The 22,494-nt window shown below is 47.1% G+C and overlaps 1 protein-coding gene and 1 non-coding gene across 3 annotated transcripts; one reads left to right on the top strand and one right to left on the bottom strand.

Moving 5' to 3' along the window:
* Positions 1 to 14,514: 14,514 nt before the first annotated feature.
* LOC542902 (catalase isozyme 1) lies at positions 14,515 to 22,198 on the bottom strand. 2 transcript variants are annotated; one of them, XM_044569507.1, is made up of 8 exons: positions 21,959 to 22,198; positions 21,715 to 21,811; positions 20,546 to 20,823; positions 19,308 to 20,084; positions 19,084 to 19,173; positions 18,849 to 18,916; positions 18,655 to 18,748; positions 14,515 to 14,574 (listed from the first exon to the last, which is right to left on the bottom strand). In XM_044569507.1, exons 1-8 carry the CDS (start codon positions 21,971 to 21,973, stop codon positions 14,515 to 14,517), a joined length of 1,479 nt encoding a protein of 492 aa, XP_044425442.1. In that variant the 5' UTR covers positions 21,974 to 22,198. The 2 variants fall into 2 exon arrangements, with proteins under 2 accessions (XP_044425442.1, XP_044425441.1); XM_044569506.1 differs by lacking the exon at positions 14,515 to 14,574 and adding an exon at positions 18,240 to 18,524.
* On the top strand, positions 17,829 to 18,043 carry LOC123155262 (small nucleolar RNA U3). The gene has a single exon (XR_006477319.1). It is a non-coding gene; the product is annotated as a small nucleolar RNA U3 (small nucleolar RNA).
* Positions 22,199 to 22,494: the final 296 nt, after the last annotated feature.

Below are 22,494 nucleotides of genomic sequence, written 5' to 3'. Positions count from 1 at the left end.
AATTTTTGACAACCATTGAACCGGCTTCATCGAATCAACTAACTCCTTTAAAGAAGTGTAGAAAGCACCATACCTGATTATCTCAGGGCTGATTTTTTTTGAAAGCAATAAAAAGACAAGTTAGCTCGAAGGGTCACAGCAGCAAAAAAAAATGTGCATGAAAATGAAAAAAGAATAATGTGCAACTAAAAGCCCTGTTCTGTGCAACATACTATGCTTTCTGTGCAACTAAGTGGCTGATACTATGCAACTGAAAAAGATATGTATGTAGGCTGTGGGGAGTTAGTTTACCTGGTAGCTCCATCATCTGCTCCTTTGTGATGCCTGACCCAATACAAGAGGGCAGTGTAAAGCTTGTTCACTACCTCATTGGTGCTGAAAGTCTTGTTCTTGTTGTAGTCGATGAATGGAGACCTTTGAGATGCTGCGGGCCTTCTTACCCTCCTCTGTCTTCGTGCAAGAGGTGGCCCCGAAGAACTGCTCGTGCCAAGTTCTGGTTCTGCGCATATCCGGGTGTGGCAATTCTCTGGTGAACCAACATCTAGTTCTTGAGCTATTGCCTTGCCAGCATCAGCAGCATCACATCCTTCATTCACAGCTGCTGGGTATAACTCACACTCATCGATGCTGATCACACCGGCTTCCGCTGTTTCTGCTGCTGGAGCAGGTGCTGGAGCATCACCATCTATGCCGAGGTCAAAAGATGGTGCATCGCAGAACCCGTCACCATGATAAGAGTTTGATCTTCGTAAGGGTTCAAAGACCAGGGCATCTCCTTGCAGCACAAACACGGGTGCATCATTCACTGACTTGGTTCGCAATAGTGTTGTAGTTGGCGGCCTTGGAGGCTTGCACCTACTTATAATGTCGAACACCTCCTCTTGTGTTAATGGTTGCTGAAAGATAGCTCTTGGGGACGACACTTTGACAGTTGGATGACCTCCTTTTGTGTTTGGCATTGAAGCATCTCTATCAGTAGGCACCTTGGGACTTGCAGTTGCAGTGGTGCCTTCCTAGCCAGCTGTGGTGGTTTTGACTGTGACCATGCTGCTAACTGACACATCAGTTGGCACACTGGTATCTGTAGTTGGCATCTTTCCAGTCTGAGTTGGCAGCAACCTGGCAGAACTTGGCACCCCTGCATCAATGGCTGCGGCTCGCAGCTCTCTCTCGTCTCTGAACCCCAAATCTTTTGTGGCCTGTTCCCCCTTTGCGCCCCTGGCAAACTTGATAATCTTCTGCTTAGGTGGTTTTGGTGGGACTGTTGAAAGGGGAGTCTTCCCCTTGATCTGTTGAACTTCTCTGACATTGGTTGGCTCTCTGCTCACTACTGTTGGCATATCAGTTTGAAGCACAGCTTTCTTGATCATATTTACTTCAGCACCTGCACTCACCATCTTCTCCTTGATTTGAGGCAACTGCAGATTCTTCTTAATTGAAACTTCTTTACGCTTCTGAACCACGTGAGGGTTTGCCGTGGATGCTGCCTTGCTCTTGCTGGAGCTTAGGTCTGGGAGCTGCTTTAAATATTCCTTGTATTTTTCCTTTGAATGAACCCAGTCAAGACCCTTTCCTGCTTCCTCCATGTCAATTTGATTCTTTTCAGCATCAGTTGATAAGAACAGGCTCTTGTCAATGGCAAAGTTGATCTTTTCACACATATCTTTGTCGCTGAAATCTGGCACGGGAAAGGTGGTTGGCAAAGCTGGCTTCAAATTGCAGAGCTTGAACATATCAATGCTGCCCTGAGACTCTGCTTCGTCATTTTTCTTTGACTTTGGAAAATCCTTGTCTTTCCAGCAAGTCTTGTCAATCAACATCTGTAGTGTGCTCCTGCTACTCAATGAATTGCTGCTGCTCGCAGGGTTGGCATGAGTGCTAGTCCTCCTGGATGTGTTGCCACCTGTACCACCAGAACCAGGGGCGTTGTCATCATCATCGTCATCGCTGCTGTCGCTGCCTCCATTGGATCCCCCTTTATCATCACCATAATCATCCTCGTCTTCTTCCCTCTCACTGCCATCAGCTGTTGCGCCTTTGTCTTCTCCCCTCTCACTGCCATCAACCGCTGCCCCTTTGTCCCCGTCCCCCTCTCTGGCCTCACCTTCTTCTTCCTCCTCCTCTGCATCACTATCTTCTTCCTTGTCCTCCTCCTCTCCTTTGTCCTCTTCTTGTTTGTCCTCCTCCTCCTCCTCCTTCTCCTCCTCCTCCTCTTCCTTCTCATCCTCCTCCTCGTCTGCATCTTCTTCATTGTCATCCTCATCCTTGTCCTCCTCATATGATTCATCCGCATCTGTCTCCTCATCGTCGTCAGCATCTATCGCTGCTTCCATTTCCTCATCTTCTTCTGAATCATCCTCAACAAATTCTTCTTCTTCTTGTATAGTTGACCGCCGTCTCTTTCTTTTTGGAGCACGGCGTGATGCCCCAGTTTGCATTGATGGCTGCTGTACGTAAGGATCAATATCTGGTTCCTCGTCATCAATCTTGGCAACTTCTTCAATGAAGGTGCCAACCTGTTCAGTTACAGCCTTGCACAGCTCATTGACCACTTTCGCAATTTTTGCCTTTTTCTGCATCAACACAAAAAAGATTCAGTACTGATTCAGTTAGAAAAAATAATAAAAAGTAAAAATGTCTGTAACTGACCATGATGTGATAAGCAAAAATGACTAATACACACTTTCTAGCCAACTAAAAACATGATTCTAGCCAACTACAAAATGCACTGTGGCACAAAGTAAAAACCATGCATTTCTGCCAAAAGTTGATGACAATGGTTGTAAATGAACACTTTGACTATCCAAAAGAACATGTGCAACTACAAAAGCTTATATGTGCAACTGAACATACATCACAGCCAACTAAATTCTGTATTTTCGCCACTACAAAAGTTATACATGTCCAACTGAACATACATCCCAGCCAATAGAAAAAATATTAGTAAGTGATACAAGTTTCTGTATGCAAAACACTAACCTGCGGATTGTATGTTATTGGTAATTTGGATGCCACAAATGCTTCAGCTTGCAAAATTCCACCAAACAGTGGTGTCTGCTCCGTGCCTCTATACTCCTCTTTAAGCTGATGTGAAAAAAAAAAGTGAAACAGAAAATAACAAGGTTATCAAAATAGATGTGTGTGTTGAATGAAACCACACATTACAACCTGTGCAACTACAACAAGATACTGGAGTAGACAAATTCAACTATACATATATGCAACTGAACAAAGACACAAAAACTGTGCAACACACATGGCACCTAAAAAAAGTTCCTACCAACTGATGCAACACATCTGTGCAACAAGATTAGTAAAACTGTGCAACTTAAAAAAGATGGTGTGCCAATTTAAAATGAACATGTGTGCAGATTGCCAAACTTAAAGCTATAATCTGTGCAACTACATGCATTGTTGTGCCAACTGATGACAGTTTTCTGTGCAATTTCCAAAAAAGAGTGACCAGACATCAAAAGAACATAGAAGGAAGACACGATTGGAAAAAAACAAAAAATAACTCACTTGCAATTTGCCGAACACACCAGGAGAGATAGTATCCTTCTTGATCACCTTGGCAATTAGAGTACTATCCCATGCATTCGATCGTATCGCGCAGTTGCTTACTGGGATGTCATGTACGAGCGCATCAAGGTATAGTATCTGCACCAGACCCAAACAAAAGAAAAAGCCAAGTTCAGTTATTGTTATGAGAATTCCAGCAAACTATAACTGCACAGAAAGAACAGGAACAGATGGAAAAAAGTGGTCGTTTTCACTAACCATCAAGTGATACAAGCAGCAACAAATAGTTTGCTTCTCCTGGTCCATGTTCCGGAAAGCTTCGTTAATGTGTTCTGCTACAAAGAGGCAGATGTTTATATTCTTTAGCATTTGATGATCTAGCACAAGTCCATAACACTTTGGGCTGAGCTTCAAGGCCGTGGTTGGTGCTAGAAAAGTGCTGAAGGCAACCGCAAGCCAGGCCATAAAGAATGTGTCATCCGTTCTTCCAGCCATATGCTCAATCATCTTGAGCCATGTAGTGATCTAGGGATGAGAATTTCCAGTTATGTTGAAAGCCTGTCTGAATCTCCTAGTGGCATCCTTGTCAACTAAATATCTAACTTTTGGACCCTTGTTTGGGAGATCAAATACCCTCTGAACACTGTCAGCATTGACACGGATCCTTCCCCTTCCTGGGAAAACCATTTCAGAGGTCTGTGGCTGGTAGGACTGCACCAGGAACTTAGTGAGGTCCGCTGGAAGTGTGTCTGATAAGTTCAATAGCCCCCCGACCGACCTCGAAACTAGCTCTGATTTCTGTAGTGGGGTTAGAGAGGCGTTGAAATTTGCAAAGCGCGCTGGTGATACCCTTATCCTGCCTGCTTGTGATGGTCGCTCCACATCTTCCCCTGGAGGCACCTCAACTCCTTCACCGCTGCCCTGTTGATTAGAAAATGAAAACATTACACAAACATTAAACACAAGAGAAAAAACAAGAATGAAAAAAAACTAGCAATCATCATTTGAATCAGTATTAGAATGAGCTATATATTCATAAAATGGATCATGCCAACTAATATGATGTATTTGTGCAACTAATAAAGCTCATGAGGACAACTGCAAAGACTGCCAGTGTGCAACTGAATGTGCAACAATAAAACAGTAAATAAAAAAAGAACGAGACCTGGCAGCTACAAAAAGTTCTAGTGTATGTGCAACAATAAGAAATGATATTGCAACACAAGAAAAACAGTAACTGAAAAAAAGGTTTGCAAAGAACTATTCAAATAGCTCATAAACACACACAAAAACCCACATACCTCAGCATCTGCTGCGGAAGATGCGACAGCTTCTCCAGCAACTGCTGCCTGCACAAAAAAATGACCACTGATGTCAACTATGAAAAGATGCCAACTAGTGAACTATAAGATGCCAACTAATGCCAACTAATGTCAACTGTATTTAAATCAAAATGACTAGAGATGTCAACTACAAAAGGTTGTTATTGACAGACTAAAAACAAAAATACTGTTCGGAACTGCTGCATAATTTCATCATTATCTAAAAAAGCGAGAAAAACACTTATATTTGAGATTTTACTTACCCTAGAAGATGACTCAGCTCCCTTGCCAAGTGCTGCACGTCTAGTCCGCTTTACAACACAGAACTGTTCAGCATCCTAAGAAAAAAAATAAAAAACATAATCATGGGAAAAAATAAAAAAATGTTATATGACCCAAACAAAACCAAAAAAATGGACTTGTGTCATCAACATGCCACTTACCTCAACATCCTCTCCCTGCTCAACACTCTGTGCAGGTCGTGGCTGGCGATTAGCAGGACGCTTCGAGTTCCGGCGAAGAGGCTGACTTCCAGAACGCTGATTAAGCAACCAAAAGAAAACATGAAAAAAAGACATTAGCATACATGCATAAGTTGAAAAACAACTCAAAAACAAAAGAAAAAAAGTGAATAAAAATACATCTCCTTGATTGCCACCCGCATCTCCTCCTATTATAACCATTTTTGCCCTGCGGCAGGAAATACAACAAAAAAACATAGTTAGAAGATATGGACAACCAACTACTACAATGATGCAGCCAACTGGGCAGTAAACCTTGTGCAAACTGGACATCAAATAAGCCAACTAACTTTTTTCTGCCTAATTATTACTTGCCAACTGTGACAAGTAATACCTAGACAGAAAAAAGTTAAGTAAAGGCAACAAGCTCAGTGAGATAACTTATTCTGAAAAAAGCGTCCCTAGTTGAACATGAAGGGAGACACATGAAAACAACCACATCCACAACAAAAGACTTGCACATTGAGAAAAATTAAAATGGAAAATTGGCAAGCATTGGTACTAATTTGCACAAATCAAGGGGTCCTAGTTGCACAAAGCAGGAGAATAACACATAAACCACCACATCCACCACAATGCTGGTGGATTTGATAGATTATATTGGAAAACTAGCAAACATTGGTGCTAAAATTGTACAAACAAGAGTCCCTAGTTGCACACAGCAGAGGGGGAAACAGCCAACTAGTAAAAGTGTATAACATATGCAACTAAGTAAAACCAACTAAGTAGAGCAACTGGCACAAGTGTATAACATATGAATAGCCAACTTAGTAAAAGTGATGCAGCCAACCAAGCAGGCAACTTGTGCAACTGAACACAGTATAGACAACCACCTAGTACAAAAACAGTGAGCCAACTGACCAAAACAACTGCTGCAACTGCAGAGCATATGGACAGCCAAGTACTATATGGACGCAGCCAACTGAGGAGAATTTTGTGCAACTAACCACTTAAATCTCTGAACACCAACTACGAAATCAGCCAATGCATTGCACACAACATTGCGCACATCTAATACAAACTTACAGAATAACTAAGAATCATGAACAGATCTCAAATCTCTGCAAAATTGAATGGAACATGAAGTAAACAGCCAAATCGCCCTAAAATCGCGCAAACGGGGACTACACGTTGACCCTGTCCAGCCACCCCCGTGCCGTGAACTACGCCTCCAACGATTCCCCCGCGAGGAGAACCACCCGCAAGCCGTCGCCAAACTGAGCACTCCGCCGCGACACCCCTTTTGGTGGAGAGGATGGCGAGGAGGAAGACGAAGACGGAATGGGGAGAGAACTCGCTGTGTTGAGGGATTTCAGGCCACCTTGTAGATCCCGACCACCGTTGGGCGCGTGCTGCGAGATGGGAGAACGGAACTCAACGTGACCTCGCATTCCCCTCGCCCTAAAATCGCCCTAAAATCGCAGGAAATCGAAGATAAGCGGGGGTAGTTCGCGCCGTTCCCGAACCCTAGAGAGCATTCTTCTCGCATTTCGGCACCATCCGCGCTCCGCGAGATAGAGAAAGGGAGGAGAAGCATGTAGAAGTGGAGGGAGAGCATACCTCCGGCGGCGAGGAGCACCAGCGATTCCCCGGCGAGGAGAACCACCCGCAAGCCGCCGTCAAATCTGAGCACTCCGCCCGCCACGCCCCGTTCGGTGAAGAGGATGGCGAGGAGGAAGACGATGAAGGAATGGGGAGAGAGAGCACACTGCGGCGAGGGATTTCAGGCGCAGATTTCGAAAACCGCCACCCACGACCCCCACTACTCTCTCCTCTATCACTTACAGGTGGGCCTCCCACGTCCGGATGCGGACAAAACCGCCCACGACCGCGGTGCGCGACCAGGTGGCACCTGGCGGATCTGGGAGCGATCGCTCGCGCGATCGAACGGCCACGGGCCGGCCGCCCGTTTCGGTCAGTTAGTGGCAGGCCGCTTTTTAGATTTCAGGTAAAAGAAAAGGAAAAAACCCTCCATAGTTTATTTTAGACTTTACATGTGCACATGTTGCACAACCTGCAAAATATGAAAGAAAAGTAATAAAGGGTCACAGGCCGCCGGGACAGGCCCGGCCAGAAGTGCGTAGCGACTGCTTTCGCCTCGGCTGAGCTGATGAATCAGCTCTGCGTCCTCGGCGATGGAAACGTCGGCACCTGGGCTATTTAAGCCGCGTAAAATGTTTCTAGCCAAGCGATGTGGTGCTAAACGTTTCCAGGGGCTGCGTTAGTTTATTCCCAGACTGGGCCGTCGCGTTCGTCCGCTGGCCCACGACCTTAGCCAACGCGCTAGTGAGCCGCGACAGCCGAAATTGTTTCGGAGGACGGCGCTCAGTGGGCTCGGTATCCAGGCCATCGTTGGTTGTATTGGCTGGTGTTAAATTCGCAGGCTGGCCCACTGGCCCCGCAAGAAAGACCAGGACGCCGTACGAGATAGGACCGTAGGAGGCATGCCACGGCACAGGTATGTACCATGGCTGTGTCACGGTGCAGAGTTTCAGTCATCAATTATGAATGACACACTGCCTAATTCACTCGTCTAGGCTAATGAGGGCATGTACAAAGGTTTAGACGGCTGCTGTCTTTTTTTTTCTTTTTTTTCATGGTAATACGTGTCTCATTTATAAAATAAAGATCCGGTTACAAGGCACGTAAGCACCGACATTACAAGGCTGAAAAAATAGGATAATCCTATGCAAAATATCAGCGCATGTTCCTCTCCTCCGCACCACCGAAGTGGCCACCAAAGAGAAAGAAAACAGATCACCTCTTCACCCGAGCTCAACGCGGCTCCATCGCTGATCAGCAGCTTTACGGACCTCGAAAGTAGTTTGTCAAAAGCAAAACCATTGCCGTTGAAAGAATCGGACCGGGGCAACATGTCCCCGGACACGCCATCGAACTCTAGATCAGACACCCCAGCACGACAACGACGTCGAAGGAGGAAACCAGAACTATCAGCCACCAACCACAAACCCAGCACGGGATGCACCATCTTCCAGCTGTCACTTGCGCAGACAGCCGTCTGCGCGTACTCCTGGATGACAAAACCTCTCTGCTCCACCATGACGTTGGAGACAACGCCACAGCAACGGGGACAGAGCGGAAGGAGAGACACACCTGATGGAGTCGCCGTCGCTGCCTCGCCGACATCATCCATGAACCCTAACAGAACCGATCCGAAGGATAGGCAATCACACGATGCCATCAACTCCGAGACGCCACCATGAACGACACTGCCGGTGTGGGAGTGAAGCTGAGGCAGACTTATTCGTCTGGGCGCCGCTCCCACCACCCCAACGGCGCACCACGATCTACAAATCCAAAACCTAACTACATAGCGGAGGAATGGGGTGTTGGGGAACGTAGTAATTTCAAAAATTTCCTACACACACAGTATCATGGTGATGCATAGGAACAAGAGGGGAGAGTGTCGTCCACGTACCCTCGTAGACTGTTAAGCGGAAGCGTTAGCACAACACGATTGATGTAGTCGTACGTCTTCATGATCCGACCGATCCAAGTACCGAACGCATGACACCTCCGAGTTCAGCACACGTTCAGCTCGATGACATCCCTCGAACTCCGATCCAGCCGAGCTTTGAGGGAGAGTTCCGTCAGCACGGCGTGGTGACGATGATGATGTTCTACCGACGCAGGGCTTCGCCTAAACACCCCTACGATATTATCGAGGTGGACTATGGTGGAGGGGGGCACCGTACACGGCTAAGAGATCCAAGAGATCAATTGTTGTGTCTCTGGGATGCCCCCCTGTCCCCGTATATAAAGGAGCAAGGGAGGGAGAGGCGGCCGGCCAGGAGGAGGCGCGCCAGGAGGAGGGAGAGAGGAAGGAAAGGGGGGGCGCCGACCCCTCCTTGTCCAATTCAGACTAGAGGGGGAGGGGGGGCGCGGCCTGCCCTGGCCGCCCCTTCTCTTCTTCACTAAGGCCCATGTAGGCCCATTAAACCCTCGGGGGTTCCGGTAACCCCCGGTACTCCAGTAAAATCTTGAAGTTTAAACATGATGCAAACAAGGAGAGCTATCCTAGTGTATTGTCAAACTAGGGATGTCACAATTTTTAAACCCAGACGGAGGTACTCCCTCCGTCCCATAATGTAAGACGTTTTTCGACACTAGTCTTACATTATGTGATGGAGGGAGTAGTATTTAACAAAAATAAAACTAATTACATAGAATAAAATGAAATGCAGTTTCAACAAAAGAAAAGGGCATACTTTTTTAGGGTGGTAAAGCCATACGGGACAAGTATTTCTCAGAACTGTTTTTTGAGAATGTAAGTATTTCTCAGATGGGCTGAGCTTCCGTCTATGCATCTCACTCGCTCAGCTCCGTTCGATTTGCATGAAACTTTACAGGCTTGCTTTCCTTGAAAAAATAAGCTGTGATGCGTGCTAATTTTTTTAAATAATATATTTTTTAATTAATTTTCACAAATATTACGCCGAAAAATTAATTTACGAAAATAATATACCGTCAGCCCGCAGCAGGCCGACTGGTAGCCTAAATTATTTTTTCAGCATAATATTTTTGCGAATTAATAAAAAAATGTATTATTTAAAAAAATTAGCGTGATGCGTTCGGTTCAAAGGGTCATTCCTCACTCCTCCCTGCAGTCCGATGGCTGTAGAAGTCGTTCTGCCTGTGCAAGGTAGCCTAGAGGTTGTCTGACGTACTACACAATATTTTTTTTTGTTTCTAAAGAAAAAAGCACACACACACAATCTTTTTTTCTAAAAAATCTTTGTTTTGCTTCCTTGATGACTTTTTTAGCTGCAGAAAATCTCCAGATCTAGTAAAAGGGAGCGACTAGGGAGCGGCCGGCTGCTCCCTAGCGTTCCCCGGCGGCCGCTAGGAAAGGAAAGATTCTGCCCCCCCCCCCCCCCCCCCCCCCCTCATCTCAGAAAAGGAAAGCCCTTCCCCGGTAGCAACAGGGGACGTGGTCCCCAGGCCATCACATGCCCTTCCCTCCCCTCCTGAAGCTCTCACGCCCCTCTGACCACCAACTTCTTTTTCCCCACGCCTCTGCCTGCCCCACCTTCTTACCCATGAAACAAAGGGGTTTTCATGTCTGGATCTCCATTGCTAGAGCTGCCATGGCAGATGAATCAAAGTTCAATAAGAGTGGAACTGGAACAATTTGGTGCAAAAAAAAGAAGAGAGAGGGATGATAGATCAGAACGTACCAGGCAGTAGGCACCAGCAAGGGTGGAAAAAGAGGTGATCCTTTCTCCTCCTGTTCAGGTCCTTCCTCCTTGCCTTTCCCTTTCTCCCTCACCAAATTTCTCTTTGCAAAAGTAGCTTCTCCATAGTTGTTGAAGATAGCATAAACAGAGATTAAAACGGGGAGATCTGGTACTTGTGCTCTTTTAACTGATTTTCGTGCAACTACATCATGGGACAAGCCAACTTTTACAACATGTGTGTAACAAAACGCAGAAAATGTGCAAAAATATAGGAGAGTGCACATAGAGAATCTTATTCACACATAATGCAGAAGAACAGATGTACATGTAGCAAAAAAAAGTGTTGTAGCTACTATGAAAAGATAACTACCTACTGGACAAGAATCTGGTTTGGAAGTGTTTTTTTCCTTTGATCTTTCCACACAGTAGTATATGTGACTTTGTAGCTGAGAATTGTGTGCACAAATCTATAGCAGCTCCTCTACCCCCATAACCTGTAAAACCTACACATCATGCAAAAATGAAGCCTTAGAAAAATGAACCAGCTCTGGGTTGTATCTGTGCAACTTAACCATCACAAGTGTGCAACTGACAACACTGCCATATCCATCTACTTGTGGGGTCTGAATTTCAGTAGTTGGCATCTGCAACTCATAAAAAGTTGAAGATGCCAACTCATATAATTTTAGATTCATTTTGGTTTGGCTAAAATTTTGTATGCAAAATTCCAAATGGAAAAACTTATACTAGTTGTTGTGCAACTAGATCATCTATTTTGTGCAACTGCAAGTACTCCTGCATGCAATTCATATTGCATGTTTGTTCAACTATGTAATGAATTTTGAACTGATGAACTTGATGAATTTAGCATGTCTGGACACAAGAAATGGAAAAAAATAGTGAATTCTAAAAGATTACAATCTTGCAAATAAGTAGTGCAACTACATTCAAGTGCATGCATGTGAATACATGAGGATGCCAACTACTTAATGGTTCTTGTGCAAGTAAAGAAGTTGAAGATGCCTCCCTCAAAAAAAAGTTGAAGATGCCAACTCATGTGGCATTGTTGTGCAACTATTAAGAAAAGTTGGGGATGCCAACTCCTGATTGGTTCTTGTGCAACTAAAATAGTTGAGGATGCCAACTCAGTGATACTATTGTGGGACTATTTAAAAAGCTGAGACTGCCAGCTCCAAAATGGTTCTGGTGCAACTACGAAAGTTGAGGATGCCAACTCGTATGATACCGTTGTGCAACTATTTGAAAAGTTGAGGATAACAACTCTTAATTAATTTTTGTGCAACTATAAAAGTTCGGGATGCCAGTATCTAGCTGGTTCTTATGCAACTGTGTAAAAGAATCACATCCCAGGCTTCTTTGTGTAGAAAAAAGAAAAGAAAAATGCCTAATACCATTTCATGTTACCTCAACAACTGTTGCAAACGATGTGCCATCTTCATACACAACTCCCACCAGCGCGGCCGCCTTCCATTTCCATCGTTTCACAATGCAGAATTGGTCACCAACCTAAAGGATGCATGAAAGAAGTTACTTGTGTGTATGCAGGAAAGGGGAATGCACCCACAGTGCTTGCTCGATACTTACCTCATCATCCTCTACCTCCCTATCGATATCAACACGACGAGACTGCCGATCAGCATGCCGTTTCGAATTCTGCCGAGAAGAACGGTTTGCAGACCCCTGCATAAAACAAACAAAACATAGAACATGGTAGGAAAACCCCAAAATAATAGTTATTATAATTGAAAACAAAACTGCTACAAGGATAAATGAAAAACGACGAAAAAGCGAGCATGCCTATCCTTCACTAGGAGCCACATCTCCTTCTACAACCATTTTTGGTCTGCTAAAAAAAGCGAACAAACAAATTAGTCGTAGCAACCAAATGTATAAAGAAAAATGGAGCAAGAACAATTGATATCAAAAAAGTGCCATGAGGTAAGCAACTCATGCTGATTTTTCAAAGCACACCTACCAAACAAAACAAAATTGTGTGCAACTTGATGCACTGTATGGCCAACTGGGCAGATATTAGTGTGCAACCAAAAAAAAAATCAACATACACACTGCCTGAAGATGACGTAGGCACTGGAGCCAAAACTAAACTAGCCGATAGCCATTCCCTGTGAAACTGCATAACCGTGGCAAAGCCAACTAGGATATGAACTGTTTAGATCTACAAACTCCTCACGTATACACTTGAAAACAGGGCACACTTGAGTGTGCAACCAAAGAACCACACGCACACATGACTGTGCCGACACACGTGTGCACCTCTGTGGCCGTGCGTGTGCGACTGCTTGGAAGTGAGTGTGCACCTCCGTGATCGTGTGTGTGCGACTACGTACGCGGACGAGAGTGTGCAACTCTGCGGCCGGGCGTGTGCTCCTATGCCGACAAGAGTCGACAAGAGTGTGCAACTCCGCAGGAGTGCATGCGTGACTACTCGAACAAGAGCGTGCAACTCCACGGCCGGGCATGTGCTTCTATACCGGCAAGAGTGTGCAACTCTGCGGGCATGCATGTGCGACTACGCGGCCGGGCATGTGCCAAAGAGTGTGCAACTACGCGACCAAGCGTGTGCGACTATACCAACTAGAGCGTGCAACTCTGCGGCCACGCGCGAATATGTGTGTGTGCAACATTTTCGGCTGGTCCCTAAATGAGTTGTGGCTGAAGTGCTTCTTTTTTGCATGATATTACCTCAGTAGTATAGTGTTTGGCTAGAATCCAAAAGCTTTGAACTCTGAAAAATTTAGCAAAATGGCGTGACGGATCTGAAAGAGCAACTCAATCCCTTGAGGAGAATGGAATGACAGAAATCAGCTGTTAATGCGTAAACGTTGAGCAGTAGTAGTCTGTTTGTTCAACCAAGAATTGATAAAAAAAAGTAGGAGAAGGAAGCTAAGCTACCAAAGGGGGCTGCTGTTGTTGGTCATCAAATTACCGAATCAATGAAGGAGTCCAGGCATCGTGTGAAGCCGCAGATGGAGGAGTCCAGGCACGTCGAGCCTCAGCGAGCGCCCGAGCTCTGGGGACAGCCTGATGACGCCCCAAAGTCGGCCGCCACCATAGTCGTCCCCACCACCAGCCGCCGCCGGAACACGGACGCCAGCCCCGCGAACTCCTGCGCCGGCGAGCTGGAGCACCGCAACGACGTCGGGCCCCCGCAGCCGCCGCCCATCGCCGGATGGTGGCGCCTCACCGTGTCCATCCCGCCTTGCCGATCTAGTCTTTTTTGTCACTGCCCGCACAGTTGCCAGATCCACAAAGAGATCTCTTCGCCTGGCCGCTACTGCACCAATCTCCCCTTTGCACGCAGTCATGGCGGCGATTCCCCGCCAGCCGTGCCCTTCCTTCTTTGCCGCTGATCGATGGGATTTGGGTGCAGATGTGGGGGATTTCTGTTTTGACAACGAACAGGAGAGATGAAGGAGAGAAAGGGATCGGGGAGAGACAGTCGTCTGTGCGCCGCTCGAACCGTCCACTCCCTTCCACGGCTTGTGGGGCCATTGACGTGTCGCAAGGTGGGTTGTGTGTACGCCTGCACGGTCCTGACCAGGTCGCACCTGACGCACGCTTCAGATCAGGACGCGATCGTGCGGTCAATAACCGGCCGCTTGAGTTGATTAAATAGTGCGCGTGCACTTTTAAGTTTTCAGGCTAGTAAAAACAACTGCAAATTAGCTGCACTTTTGATTATGAAAGATTAAACAGTCTATGGCACATCTGAAATTATGATTTGAACAACGGAACACAGCAAGATTAACCATCACATTTTGTCTTTTATTATTCATATCAATGTTACACAATTTTATTCATGGCTACACCCACACAAAGACAAATTCAGTTCATGCTGCCCCCTCCTTGGCCCGCTCGATCGACACCCACCAAGGCGAGTGAGTGACTGCTTCTCTCCTCCTTGGCCATCTACATGTTCGGCTTCATCCTGAGCCGCGACGCCAGCTTCTGCCCGAGGGACGCGTCACACTGCAAATAGCATTGGTAAAAACATTGGTTGGTTACAATGTGTGTGTTCATATGATCCAGGTATACATAAGTACATACACTCCATTACTGAATTATTAGGGCATCTTCAGCCGCGCCCCCAACAGGCCCCCCCCCAGGCCACTTTTTCGGCGCCGGCGCCGAAAAAACGGCCCATTCGCGCCCCCAGGACGCCGAAAATCGTCGGTTTGGACCTTTTTTCTGCCCGGCGGTCACAGGTCGAACCCGGCACGCTGGGGAGCAGTTTGGGGCTCTAGCGCTAGGGAAAAGCACGCCTGGGCCACACCGATAGGGGAAAAGTCAAGGTTTTCTTCCCCCGACTCGCCTCGCACCCCCCGCGCCCCACTAGCTATATCCCGGCGACGGCCGCCGCCCTACTCCGGTAGATAGCCATTCCCCGCCGGAAAATAGCAGCGCTTCGCCGCGGCAGCCCCTCCCAAGCAGTTGGGCGTTTTCGGCCGCGGAGGCGCGGTTTAACGACGGGTACACGCCCACCGAGCGCAAGGTGTTCGGCGTTTTGCTTGTCTCGGCGATGGACTCGGATGAGGAGGAAGAGCTCGCCGCGCTGCTGGAGAAGGAAGCCGTGGCCGACGACCAGGAAGAAGAGCATCTCATGGTGCTCGCCGCCCTCGCCCAGCTGCTGGCGAGCAATGAAAATCCGCGGCGAGGTGGCTCGGCGCCGGGGCGGGTGAAAGCAAAGAACCAGCATCGTCTCCAAGGCTACTGCATGCTCTACTCCGACTACTTCGCCGATGCTCCACTTCATGGCGAGAGAACATTTCGGCGCCGTTATCGGATGAGCCGAAAGCTCTTTCTCAGGATTGTGAATTCCATCCGGGAGTTTGACAACTACTTCAAGTGCAAGATGGATTGCACTGGCGCTCTTGGGTTCATCTCCATTCAGAAGTGCACGACATCGATGAGGATGCTTGCATATGGAGCTCCCAGTGATTCACTCGACGACTATGGGCGCATGGCCGAGTCCACCAGCATAGAGTATTTCTACAAGTTCTGTCGGGCACTGGTGGCAGTGTTTGGGCCACAATACTTGAGAACACCCAATGCGGAAGACACTGCTCGGATCCTAGCCCAGAATGCAGCAAGAGGATTTCCTGGGATGCTTGGAAGCACCAACTGCATGCATTGGAAATGGAAGAACTACCCATTTGGTTGGCAGGGGATGTACAAAGGCGCCAAAGGCGGTTGCAGTGTGGTGCTTGAGGCGGTAGCCACACAGGACCTCTGGATTTGGCACTCCTTCTTCGGTATGCCAGGAACTCACAATGACATCAACGTGCTGCAGTGCTCTCCTGTTTTTGCCAAGCTCGTTGAGGGCCATTCTCCTCCGGTGAACTTCGAGATCAATGGGCACCAATACAACAAGGGGTACTATCTAGCTGACGGCATCTATCCGAGATGATCGACATTTGTGAAGACGATCTCAAACCCTGTGGCAGGAGGCAAGAACGCCTGGTTTGCGAAGCTTCAGGAGGCTTGCAGGAAGGATGTCGAGCGGGCATTTGGTGTGCTCCAATCTCGATTTGTTGTTGTTCGGTACCCCGCTCAGACCTGGTCCAAAGATGAAATGTGGGAGATTATGACTTGCTGTGTCATCTTGCACAACATGATCATCGAGAGCGAGCAAGAAGACCCAGTGTTTGACACTGAACCATACTACAGGCAGGGTCCTCTAGCCGAAGTTGATCACCAGCTACCGGCAACTTGGACTGCCTATCTCAGTATGCGTCAGGAGATCCGAGACCCACAGGTGCATCATCAACTGCAGAAAGATCTGATTGAGCACCTATGGAGGCTCAAGGGGGACGCCGTGTGATGAAATACGAGTTTTTATTTATTGAACTATATAATTTGTATTGAACTATTTGTTGTTGTACTATTTTGTTGAAGTATTTGATTTTGCTGTGATGAAATATGTGATAAGAAATAATTGTGTTGATAATTGAACGCCAAGACACGGCGAAACCACGTCGAATATGAGCCTATTCTCGCCCATATGGGCCCTTTATTCGCCGAAATTGGGCTGCAAAGTGGGCCAATTTCGGCGCCTGGGGGCGACGACTGGGCGCAAAATCGCCCCAGCGCCGAGTGTATCTCCGGCTCGCCCCCAGGGGGCGATTTTTATGCGTCCTGGGGGGCCAACGGCTGGAGATGCCCTTAACTGTTATTATCTACTTAACTTACATGTCTAATATCTGCACCCCAACTTTCAGGCCTGTACAGAAATAGCGATGCACCTGTTTAATAGCAGCACCAACCTTTTCCTGTTTGTGACATCAGACCGAATTCTGACTTGCTGACCCTGATTAATTGGAGCTGCACCTGGCCCCATCCTCCCACATGCATCCATGGTGTTGAAACCCAAGGATAAGCTTGTCTATGCCTTCTGCCCGCGGGGAGAAAAGGCAAGTTGAGAATGGAGAAGGGAAGAGCAGGTGGCTGTTTTTGTAGATTGTCTGTTGGTTTTTTATGCAAGGGTCAGCAACTTCAGAGAAGTTCAATGATTATTCCCTGAACATGCAGCAAGAAGCTGAGGCTGAGCCGATGTTGGACAATACTTCGAAAATGAGCACTGGAAATGCAACAAAAGTACACGGACCGAGCCAGTCCTCAGCTCATTCATCCCTCTTTGAATCAGCCCTGAGCCTGAAACTGCAGCAACAGAGGTAACTTTGAAGAACCGAGCCAGCAAAGAGAACAAGTGCATGCCGCATGGGTGTTTTTATTAATATTTAATAGTAATGCGATGAGCTAACAAGAGAATACGCGTACACTGGAAAAGCAACTTAATGTTCTCAGGTATCCCCGCCCAAAAAAACATTTCTCATATACTTTGACAAAAAAGAAAAAAATATCAAAATCTCGGGAAGGAAATGAAAAGCTGATGCAACTGCCGTACAGGAAAGAAAATAATAATCCAAGTTCACAGGAAAGAAAAGCCATACTCTTTTTTTTTGGGGAGGGAAGAAAGAAAAGCCATACTACAGCAGGACAAGTATTTCTCAGATGGGCCTATCTCTGTCTACGTATCGTATCTCACTCAGATGGGCCGCGCTGCATGTCTTCTCCAGCCCAACCACATGGGCCAACAGCCCACGAGCCCTTCTGCGACCGAGGAGGAGGCGCTGCGCTGCTGCGCGCTCCCTTATATTAGTCCCACCTCGCTAGTTCACGCGGAGAGGTACCGGTTTATAAGGCGAGGCGCTGCAGCTTGTAGCACGACCTTACTTGAACAGGATCTGTTCTATAGGCTCGTACCGTTGCATCCTTTACCAATAAGGAGGCAAGCACTCAAGTCTGGTTGATGACCTCTGACCTCTGGGCCAGAGCGTGATTAACGGCCAGGATTCATCTGCTGGATCCGACGGCTGTAGAGGATCGTTCCTGCCTGGCTCAGCCTGTGCAGGGTGGCCCAGAGGTTGTCTGACAGACTCCAAAATCTTTTTTTTTTTTGCGTTCCTATTTGAAATTTTTAGTAGCATAAAAATCTCTTGATCTGAAATTAGGTGCCCTTTTGTTTATGGCAATTACCACATCTGAAATTATGATACAACAGTGGCAGGAAAGCCAAACAAAAGTGGATCATCAAAAACTTCTACTATCAGACTGAAGATGGAACACAGCAAAGATTAACCAACACATTGTCTTTTATTTTCTCTTTTGCACAGACACAATACGACAGACGAACTGTATCACAACACCCACCATCATGGGTATTACATACAATATTCATTACACATTTTTATTCATGGCTACACCCACACAGAGACAGATTCAGTTCATGCTGCACCCTCCTTGGCTCGATCGACGCCAACCGAGGCGGGTGAGCGACTGGTTCCCTCCTCCTTTTCCATCTACATGCTCGGCTTAATCTTGAGCCGCGATGCCAGCTTCTTCCCGAGGGACGCGTCACACTGCAACAGCATTGGTAAAAAGCATGGTTGGTTTCAGTGTGTTTAGATGATACAGACACAAATAACAGTAGAGCAGTGTGCATGGTCACCCACTGGCAACTGGGAGTGAATAAAAGACAGAAGAATGTACCTGTGACCAGTATGAGACCCAGATGCCCTGGATTTCATGGGTAACACGAGCATCAGTGAGCGCATCAACCCAGCGCTGTAGGAAACGGTCTTGCCTGTGTTTTCATATAAGAAACAGTTCGGTTAGCAACGATGCTTGATTTCTTCTATGTGCCTAAAGACTTGAAACAAATCAAACTGAGTTTGGGATGGAACCTGGCAGGGCCGAAGGAACGGTATCTCTCGCCAGCCTGCTTGAAATTGTTCTCCTTTTCGATGATGCACTGCAGTTCCAAAAGTACAAATGTAGCAAACCATTTGTCAAACACATGGTGGTTTTTAATTCACAGAGTATTTTAGTCATAAATAATAACTGGAAACAGTTCTTATGGCTCAATGGCCGACGAATGGCAGTAGTGAGACAAGAATTCTGTCATTCCAAGTTGCATACCTTCTCCCGGCAGCCAGATAGAACGCGAGGAGGGACAGGGTACTGTTCAGCATGACGAGTAGGATCAAACCTTGAAGGGAAGTAGTTCACCTGGAAATCAAGCCAAATATATGTAAATGCAGTGAACTTGAAACATAACTACGTACATATTATTTCTGTCAATCGGAGGAAATACTGCATCATGCAAGCAGAAGGGGATGAAAAAGTTTTAAAGAACAATGTACCTCCTCATCCCTGTGCATGAAATTCATTAAGCCATCATGATGGTTGTTGTGGTGAGCACATTTCGGGGCATTCACAGGAAGCATCAAGTAGTTTGGACCGAGACGGTGCCTTTGGGTATCAGCATAGGAGAAAATCCTTGTCTGGAGCAGCTTATCATCAGAGTAGTGGATTCCAGGGACAGTGACTGCTGGGCAGAAAGCAAGTTGTTCATTTTCTGCAAAGAAATTATCAATGTTCTTGTTGAGCACCATCCGTCCAACTGGTTGCAGTGGGATGATATCCTCTGGCCAGGTCTTGGTGACATCAAGAGGGTCAAAGTCAAATTTATCCTCATGATCAGCATCAATGGTCTGAATGAAAAGCTTCCATTCTGGGTAATTCCCAGCTGCAATAGCATCAGTCAGGTCCTTTGTGGCATGGGTGTGGCAGGTGCCTCCTACAGTAACGGCTTCATCATCTAAGAGGCACTTCACACCACATGTAGGCTTCCAATGGAACTTAACAAGGTGCGCCTTTCCATCCCTGCTGATTAAGGTGTAGGTGTTGACACCAAAACCGTCCATGTGCCTGTAGTTGAGTGGAATGCCAACATCATCAAAGAGGAAGGTGAACATGTGCAGACTCTCCGGGTGGTGCGAGAAGAAGTCAACTATTCTCCAGTTCTCCTGCATGTTGGTCTTTGGACTTGGCTTGAAAGCATGGACCATGTCAGGGAACTTCATCCCATCTCGGATGAAAAACACAGGCATATTGTTCCCAACAAGGTCAAAGTTACCCTGAAAAATGCATGCCACGAGATGTCAGTTAAACTTACAGGTTGACTGAAAAGGTCTGCAGCAATAATTATCCAAGTGCAGATGATAAACAGTTTACTACATAAGGGAAAATAAGGTGGGACAGAGGACTCAATCCTTATAAACAATGGTAAATTTATACTACTACATAATGGAACATGTGCTATGGTTTCAACTTCCATCTTCCAATAGCCACACGCTGGCAATTGTTGATAGAACTAAAAAGGCATTCAAAGCAGCCAGAATTTTACTGTACCAGCTAAAACAGGCTAAAGAGTCTTTTACTATTTAACAGGCTTGGACAAAAAGGCATTATGGCGAATGACATGCTAACAGAAGATAAACTGCTCAAATGTGATTGTACACAGCATAAAGTAGCTGTAATAATAATCTCATCTCAAAAGGGTAACATGAAATATGACACTAAGAATGATCATTAGTACCTCTCTGGTGTAGAACTTCACTGCAAAACCACGTGGATCCCTCAAGGTCTCAGGGCTTCCACGCTCATGCACAACGGTAGAGAACCGGACAATAACCGGGGTCTGAACCCCAGGAGCCCGGAGGAAATCAGCGCAAGTGAGCTGAGAAACATCATGAGTCACCTCAAAGAACCCCTTAGCACTGGCTCCCCGTGCATGAACAACACGTTCAGGGATACGCTCCCGGTCAAACTGTGCAAGCTTTTCAATCAGATGGTAATCCTCAAGAAGGATAGGTCCTGTGAAAGGAAGAATTCATCATTATGCCGAGTAACAAATTATCCACGGGAGAAGATAAGAAAAGCAGAAGCTTCTGGGCATAGCTACAGATACAAAAGAGGAAAAATCACATCGGGCAACTTCAGGTAGCTTTTGCAATCACTTTCAGGAAAATTGGCATTTTGTTACGACAGACAGCCATGTTTGGAGTTTGGAATTCCAATCGCTTTCAAAGTTGGGGAGTTATGCTGAACAATCAAACTTTGATTTTGAACCAGTTTTGAAGCTTGCGCTATGCCAAACATAGATGAATTGTTGTAAGATTATCTTTTCTTGTGGGTGCAGAACTTGGTCCCTACCTACATCAGGTTAGTGCTATGAGCAAATGCACTGAAGAGTAACGGACCACCAGACGGCCCAGACAGATCACTATCTAGGAGCCTCCAACCATCTCTCATGATCGGATAATCACTATGACTGGACCGTGACATGCCATGCCGTGTGAAAAAGGTATTGCTTGTTAGCTTCCCCGTTGATTGAGCAACCCTATGGCATGACAGTGACTGACGAAAATATCAAGCTTCCTATATGTTTGCAACAAAAGTTTTGTCAGGCTGGACCACGGAGCACGGCGTGTTGTGAATGAAGCTACAAGGAGCGCCCACAGAATTCAATCAAGCGCTTACAGGAACCAAACCTAAGCCGGTAGGTGAATGTATCGAATACTAGTAGTAGATGTAAACGGCATGTGAATTGACAGCAAGGCCAGGGTGCTAACGCCACAGCAGAGGGAAACTTTCGCAGATCCAGAGGCAATCGAGCCGAATAGCCCCCGAATCTGGCCACCAGAGAGGTGATCCAAACTAAGCTAAGCTACGCTTAGAGGCAGGTGGTTGGGGTGGGTTACCGACCTCGCTGGCCGACGGTGAGGGCGTTGTTGTTGTTCCAGACGGGCGCGCCGGAGTTGGTGGTCCAGTAGCCGGAGTTGGCCCCGCTCGTCGGCCGGTGCTGCAAACAACACAAGAAACCAAGAGAACCGAGCGCGTCAGATCAGCGGATCGCGGGGCGACAGGGACATCCGAACCGGCGATCCGGGCCGGCCGGCTGGCCGGCGAGGCCGGATCGGCGGGGGAAGAAGGGGAGGGGAGGTGCTACCTTGTAGGGATCCATGGCCGGCGCCGGCGACCCGGGCGCTCGCGTGTCCGGATGGGGGAGGGTGGTGGGCGATGAGGTCGAGAGAGGGGGAGGAAGAAGGAAGAGAGAGAGCTGATGGGCGAAGGAAGCGGCGGGTCGGGTCGGCCTTTTCTAGTTGGTGGGCCGCCCACCTTTGTTCCGGCGGGCCGGCGGGTGGGCCCCGCGCGCAGTGGGGGAGACGGGCGTGGGCTGCGCGGATGGTGGTCGTGGCCGTCACGTACGCCGCTAGTGATCGGTTTGCTTGCATCATCGCGCCGGATGGGGATGGAAAGATAGAGATAGGGTTTCTCAAAAAAAAAAAAAAAATAGAGATAGGGGGATAGGGGGCGTTGGTTAGAGATGGATGGATAGCAGATGGAACAAAAGTCGGTGATGATTTGTTTATTTTTCCTCTCGCGGCACGGCACGGCACGGCCGATGATGGGGATCAGATGGAGATTAGGTTGTTGTAATGGGGAGTATCATATATTAGTATCGTGCATATGATACTAGTGTAT

The sequence above is a fragment of the Triticum aestivum genome, chromosome 7A, assembly GCF_018294505.1.
Source record: "Triticum aestivum cultivar Chinese Spring chromosome 7A, IWGSC CS RefSeq v2.1, whole genome shotgun sequence".
Classification (NCBI taxonomy): domain Eukaryota; kingdom Viridiplantae; phylum Streptophyta; class Magnoliopsida; order Poales; family Poaceae; genus Triticum; species Triticum aestivum.
Note: the sequence above shows the minus strand (reverse complement) of the source record. Positions and strands in the feature narration are given on the sequence as shown.